The sequence below is a fragment of the Grammomys surdaster genome, unplaced genomic scaffold, assembly GCF_004785775.1.
Source record: "Grammomys surdaster isolate TR1022 unplaced genomic scaffold, NIH_TR_1.0 364, whole genome shotgun sequence".
Taxonomy (NCBI): Eukaryota; Metazoa; Chordata; class Mammalia; order Rodentia; family Muridae; genus Grammomys; species Grammomys surdaster.
The window spans coordinates 2,579,833-2,586,514 of record NW_021604783.1 but is presented as its reverse complement, the minus strand read 5'-3'; the positions used below and the strand labels follow the sequence as shown (position 1 = coordinate 2,586,514).

Below are 6,682 nucleotides of genomic sequence, written 5' to 3'. Positions count from 1 at the left end.
AGAGAGAGAGAGAGAGAGAGAGAGAGAGAGAGAGAGAGAGAGAGAGAGGATCTAATGGTAGAAGACCCTGGGCTCCATCCCTACCATTGCACACAATAGGTAAACAAGCAAAATCCATCATCCTTAACTGTCTTCACAACTCCTTGACTCCACCTACTTGCCCTCCTCCACGCATATTTTCATTTCATAGAGTACACACTGTGGTCTCTAACTTTCTACTCCTATGTCCTGGCTAGAAGACCTCTAGGATGCCCTCAAGAGCTCTGTAAATCAAACTTTTAAGATTCAAAGCAAGTTCCACAGATCCTTTTTTGTTTTGTTTTGTTTTTTTGTTTTGTTTTTCGAAACAGGGTTTCTCTTTATAGCCTGGGCTGTCTTGTCCACAGGTCCTTTTATACGGTGGTAAGATGTACTTTTGTACAGTCAGGCTCACAAAGGAAATGAGTTGCAATTTAAGGCGTCAAAAGGCATGTAACCCTCGGCTCCATCTCAGTAAATTATGAGGGTTCATTGGCCAAGGTGAGAATCCCTCCCTTTGCCGGGTTTTCAGCTGGGAAGTAGAAGCTATGTAAAATCCATGAAGGCATGGGTGGCCTTGTGGCTTCCAGGCATCCGCACTAGTAGATTTATTCAGTAGTGCAACAATATACCACCAAGCCTATTATGTGCTAAACATTTTGCCAGGTGCTAGAGATCAAGGATTAATGGAGAAATTAACTGGAAGGATAAAAGTTGAACAAATACTTAAAAGAACACTCTAAAAATCCGTAAAGGAAAAGCAATAGTTTAATCTGTACTTTGGTCCAGGTGTACTGGAAGAGAGCGTCCCCTTGCCCTCCCAAGGGGAAGATTTAAGGGGATTAGAACCATAATCCTCGGGTTAGGTATCAAGGTTTGAGGTCTGAATCTTAACCCAGACTCACACCTGGGCCTGTTGTTTCCCTAAGTCCCAGAATAGATCCTGGAATTAGTGGTCTGGTTGTCCGGCCATTAGAGTTAAGTGGCCCCACAACCTGCCACCTAGACAGGACCTTTAATTGAACAACTGTCCTTAAGGACGGTCTCAAGTGACCTTGTTAGAAGGCACGACTCCTTTAAAATAAAGGAGCAAGTGAGCACGAGGGATTAACCCATCACTAGCGGCATAAATCCTAAAACCAGGTCGGACTGCAGACCAGACCCCAGACTCCAGCCTGGTTCCTTCCTAAGAGCTGGGTTTCAGAGACCAGCCCCCAAGAATAGCCCCGCCCCCAAAGCGCGGGCGCCGATTGGTCAGCGTTCTCGCAGGGCGTGACCAGATCTTAAAGGTCCAAGAGCTTAGTAGGACGGGAGGTAGTGGCTGCTCCGGGAACACCAGGGGAAATGATGCCTCGAAGGCCCATGTAGGTTTCTTTAAAACCTCGCTAATGTCCAGACTCAAGTACTAGATCTATGGAGCCCACCAGAAACTGTCCACTGTTCGGAGGCGCCTTCTCTGCCATCCTCCCCACAGGGGCCATTGATGTGAGGTGAGAAAGCCAGCCGCCCCAGAGGCCGGCCGGTGGGTTACGGGAAAAAGCCAGAGACGAGAGTGTCCCTGTCCTTCTCCAGTGACCTCCGACCGGTGCCAGACAACCAAGAAGTTTTCTGCCATCCTGTGACCGACCAGAGTCTGATCATAGAACTTCTGGAGCTGCAGGCCCACGTGCAGGGCGAAGCGGCTGCGCGGTGAGAAAGCTAGCCAACGGGAGGCCGGGAACCGAGGAAGTGGGCGGGGCCTGTGGCTGGACGGTTATTCAGGACGAAAACTCCAAGGGCAATAGCTGACCAGGCTCGAGGGTGGGGCTGGGTTATTCAGAGATGCCCCTCCCTACCCCTGTTCCTCCTACGCCAGGTACCATTTTGAGGACGTTGGCGGGGTGCAGGGGGCTAGGGCTGTGCACGTGCTATCTGTGCAGCCTCTCTGTTTGGAGAACTTATCCCTGAGAGGCTGCTGTCAAGATGCCTGGTTCCTTTCTGGCAAGCAGCAGGTAGCTAAAGAAAACCAGCAGGTGAGGGCCATGGCAAATGGGATGCCCTGGAGTTGGGGTGGGATAACTCCAGGTATCCTGGTAAGCATGCTGATTCTGATCCCTTTAGGTAGCAAAGGATGTCACACTGCATCAGGCCTTGCTTCGGCTGCCCCAGTATCAGACTGATCTTTTGCTCACCTTCAATCAGCCCCCGTAAGGACGAAGGAGCGGGTGGGAAGCTCGAAATTGGGTCCTCAGGACAATTAAGCTGGGTGGGTCAAACGCCTTCAAGGAAGCAGAAATAGGCCACAGGCTTGGGGGGGGGCGGGGTCAGGGATTCCTGGTCTTCTGGGGAACAGGAAGTATGCTCTTGCAAACCTCAAGCTGGACCACTTTCCTTCTCCTTCTATTCCCTTACCCTAAGGTGTCATAGCAGGTCTCTTGGCCCTGAAAATCTGTTGTCATGTCCACCTTGGAGCCTGGGTAACTTTGAACAGCTGGTGACTAGTTTGACTCTTCACGACCCCAACCTCTTTGGTCCCCAGTGAAGATGGTTGAAACACAGCGTGATGCTGAGGACTCAGGGACCCAGTTCTGAGAGGGGGAGTTTCTTTCTGCTTCTTCCCTGGATGTAAACATAAGACACCTCCTCTGCAGAAATAAACTTGCTTTATGAAGAACATAATTTCTGTGGCTTGGAATCTTAAGAGGACACCTGGGTCTCCCCAGTTCCCTTTGGTCTTGGAAGGGGGAGTTTAAAGCTGTGCACAGGAGTGGGGGTGGGACCCAAGAATGGCAGTAGAAATATACTTTGGAGTGACTGATTCAACCCTGAGATGGGTGTGAAATATATCGGGGGACTTGTGGGGAAATTTAAAGCAAGACCCACTCAGTGACTCAACCCTAGGAGAACAGAGGAGTAGGCATGGCTATCCGCCGTAGGTGCATTGAAAAGTCAATCACTTAGCAGTCACTGAGATAGGAAGTAGTAGGGGCAGAGGTGCCCAAAGAGTGTTGATTTGGAGTACAAGAGAGTGACGGTTATTTAGCGTATGTGTTGTAAAAGGAGCGCAGCTGATCCCAAAAGAAGAGGGAGAGGATAGTGTGGGGGCCGAGGCGAAAATAGGAGGCACCTATACCCTTGTACATGCCAAAAAAGCCCTCTGTCCGGGCTGTCTGCAGCAGAGCGTCCAAGATCCCCCGGTACATGAGGCCCTGGAGCATGTCAGAGAGGAAGGGAGAGCACAGGGGGAGCGTGTCAGAGCCCACCAGGGTCAGACACCTTTCTAGGCAGCATCCGAGGATCTGCTTCTGCACCCCAGCTTTCCTCATCAGCCTGAACCCGACAGCACTGCCTTACCTTGCCTCGAGTATCCGTGGGTTGATTATAAAGCCTTGTGCTGGCTACATCAAAGGGTGTCATGGCCAGGACTACTGCCACACCACTCACCATGGCAGCCGCCAGAGCCACCTTCCAGCTCTGGGGAGGAAAGATCTATAAGAAAGAGAAAGGTTTTTATCAACCACACAGTTATTTAACTTTAGAGCAGGGCCTGTCCTAAACACAACTGGTAATTCTGGGAGCTTCCATACCATCAGAGATAATACAGTGCTAACTGAAGGAGTGTCCAGAGGGCTTAGGTACCCTTCTAGTGGATGATGACAGAATCCTGCCTAAGGAGTCAGTGATCCTCAAGTCCTACAGCTCCCTCACTTTTGAACCAGGGCCCACCTCCCTTTTTCCACCCTTGTTTCCCATTCCAGGGATGGCCCCACCCATTCCCAGGAAGTACCTCCCACTGGCTCAAGAGGTCCTTGGTAGATGAGAAGGTGCACAGCTGGGTGGAGGAGCCGACGACAACTCTGGGCAGGCCGCCCACGGCCCCACGCCACAACCCCACTAGACCATGTTTCTGGCCAATCTCGGTTAGTGCCTGAAACATGCCCTGGGGAGGAAGACCATGTGGTTGGGGTTCAGTCACCCCAGCATCAGAGACTGCTTCCTGCTAACACTGACAAGTGCCATGCACCTGTTGTCCAGACAGCAAGTCCAGTGTAGGCTTAGAGCCAGAACAGGTGTCCCCTGCTGACACTCACCAACTCAGAGTTCAGGCTGGAGGTATGGAAGTAAGGACCTCAGCAGGTCAAGAGAAGGGGGGGTGGTGGAAACAGGTGCAGGAGAGTTGAGGCACAAGGGATATGAGGATAAGGATAGGCTCCGTGGTCTGACAGAGCAGGGCTTGATGGGGTTGGAACTGCCAGGTATAGGTAGAAAGTTGGGAGAACATGGGAGATGGTTGGGTGCTCCAGTGGTTTGGGGAACCCTCACCTGATGCTTATACTGGTGCCCTACAGCAATTTCAGAGGCTGCCTGTGCCTGTAGGTGTGTCTTCACCTGGAGACAAGAAAGTATCACAGCCTGTGTCCCCAGGGGTCACCTTCCCACCATGGAGACCAAAACACCCAAAGTCCTCACACTTCCTCTAGGGTATTAAGCAACGAATATATTCTTTTAATCTGGTAATTACTGTTTTTCCCACTTAACAAATTGGTCATAAGGCTCTCTGTCCCTTGGCTGCAGTCCCAGGGGACAGACCTCCTAGGACTGCAAGCTACCCCACCCCTTCCACATCCTCCTTCCCTTGGGGCTGGGGGGTGGGGAGTAGAGGTCAGAGGTTGGTAATATTTCCTAAGACTTCATGTTAGGCAAGTTCTGGGTGCCTAGCCTTTTATGCCAACTCCATTCCAGCTGCCACCTCCACCAGCCTCCCTGTCAGACTACCCAAAGGGGCACGGGCTCAGCTGATATTTGAAGACGCCTTTGTCCTCAAATCTCACACTAGGAGTGAGACCAAGTTGGCTCTCCTGTACATCATCTCATTTCCTTGGCTCGATAAACCTGGCCTAGTTCCAGCAACGAACAGCTGTGTGACCTTGAGCAGAACGCCTACCATCTCTGGATGTCAGGCTCCCAACCCTTCACCCCTATCTGATAACTCACAAGAATAAACTGTGAGAGTGTGATTCTGTGATGCCTGGGACTTTGCTGACCTACACTGGGTGATGCATGTTTCTCAGGCTCCTCATCCTTCTACACAAAGTCAGCCTCAGTAGTAAGACAATAAAAGCTACCCTGGGCATGGTGGTACATGTTTGTAATCAAAACACCTGGATGGCAGAGGTAAGGGTGGGGGGGATTGTCAAATGCCTACCATCTGCCAGGATCTATAGGAGCCCTTCACATGTGCACGTCATGTGTCTCCTTCACATGTGCATGTCATGTGTCTCCTTCACGAAAGTCTATCATTATTCCTGTCTTATTGGTGTGGCAACAATGAGTACTTTGAAAGCCAAGGTTTGAGTTCCAGGAAGTTTGATTCAAAGTTCAGTTGTAGGCTGCTAGAATGCATACCTGCTAACTGAAGCACCGAGAAGGCTGAGGTTGGACTGCAGTTAGAAGCCAGGCTGTGCTACAGAGGGAGTTTTGATACTACAATATATGAAGACCCTGCCTCAACAAACAAACGACACTCCAACTCAAAGGAATTCTCCAGAAGCTAAGTCTGAAATCTTCATCAACACATTGCAGAGTCCGTTGGGTGGCTGGGTATAAGGTACATCAGAAGGCTTTGCAGCTTGCCAGCACTTGCCTGTGCCTTTTTCTACTTATGGGGCACAGCACCCTGTCACCAATGTCCTTGTAAAGGGGAGGCTCCCACCCTCTGCCAAAAGTCTTTTCTGAAGGCCCCAGACAAGATCCCTCTTCTTACCATGTAGATTGGGCTTCCCAGATAAGCTCCCATGACCCCAGCAAGGGCCCCAGCTGCGGCACTGCGGACAGGACTGTGGGTGCCTTCATTAGTGCGGAGGTAACCCTGAGACTCTGCCAGCCCGTAGGTGCCCAGTCGGATGCCATTCATCAGGAACTGGTACAAGAGCGCAGGACCTAGGCCCTTCTGCAGGGCAGCTAGGCCATCCACCTTGCCAATGGTGAAGAAGGCGTGGAAGACGTTTCGGTAGTGGCGCTGGTAGGTGCCTGGGGCCTGCAGTTCTCCCTGCAATTGCATTCTTGTCTTCACAACCTCCAGGGGATTGGTGAACACACAGGCCCCGCAGGCTGCCACACCACTCATCAAGAAGTCCATGGTAAAGGTAGAAACAGGTTCAGAAAGCAGGGATGGATATCAGGACAACACCTGGCTTATTGAAGCCCAGGCTGCAACAGGTAGAAATTTAGAGAGCTAAAATGTCAGGGTCAAATGTCAAGAAGTCAAGTGAGGTTAGAGGGAATTTGAGGATCAGAGGGTAGCAAAAGGGAAAGAGGAGTGTAGTAGAGTATGGCAATAAGGCCCTGTTGACAAAGGGAACGGAGATCAGGAAGGAGCAGAAGTTAGAAGCTGACAGGTGGGGATGCCTAGGATGACGGGCTAGGGGGACCAGAGAGTATCTTAGGAAAACGCGGAGTTGCGAAATGGTAGCTGGAGAAGCAGGAAAAAGAAAAGCAACAACAGGAAAAGAATCAGAGGGAAAACCCGAAGGCGGCTAGGCAACAGCAAGAAGAGGGTCGTGAAGGAAGTTAGGATTCCGGTTAAGGAGAAGCGTGGCAAGGTAGCTACGGGAGCTGGAGCACCTTTACCCGAGGTAGTCTGCGGAGGCCGGGCCGCCACTCTCCGGTCCTTGGAACGCAGCGC

The 6,682-nt window shown here is 51.2% G+C and overlaps 2 protein-coding genes across 3 annotated transcripts; one reads left to right on the top strand and one right to left on the bottom strand.

Annotated features, from left to right (window-relative positions):
- Positions 1–768: 768 nt before the first annotated feature.
- Positions 769–6,682, bottom strand: Slc25a35 (solute carrier family 25 member 35). Its single transcript, XM_028780155.1, has 5 exons — positions 5,762–6,682; positions 4,321–4,386; positions 3,785–3,937; positions 3,352–3,486; positions 769–3,206 (listed from the first exon to the last, which is right to left on the bottom strand). The coding sequence occupies exons 1-5, from the start codon at positions 6,134–6,136 to the stop codon at positions 3,033–3,035; spliced, it is 903 nt and encodes a 300-aa protein (XP_028635988.1). The 5' UTR covers positions 6,137–6,682; the 3' UTR covers positions 769–3,032.
- Rangrf (RAN guanine nucleotide release factor) lies at positions 1,298–2,676 on the top strand. Of its 2 annotated transcripts, none has more exons than XM_028780156.1 (5): positions 1,298–1,508; positions 1,591–1,707; positions 1,874–2,030; positions 2,119–2,204; positions 2,416–2,676. In XM_028780156.1, the coding sequence occupies exons 1-5, from the start codon at positions 1,432–1,434 to the stop codon at positions 2,537–2,539; spliced, it is 561 nt and encodes a 186-aa protein (XP_028635989.1). In that variant the 5' UTR covers positions 1,298–1,431; the 3' UTR covers positions 2,540–2,676. The 2 variants fall into 2 exon arrangements, with proteins under 2 accessions (XP_028635989.1, XP_028635990.1); XM_028780157.1 differs by having other exon boundaries at positions 1,311–1,508; positions 2,428–2,676.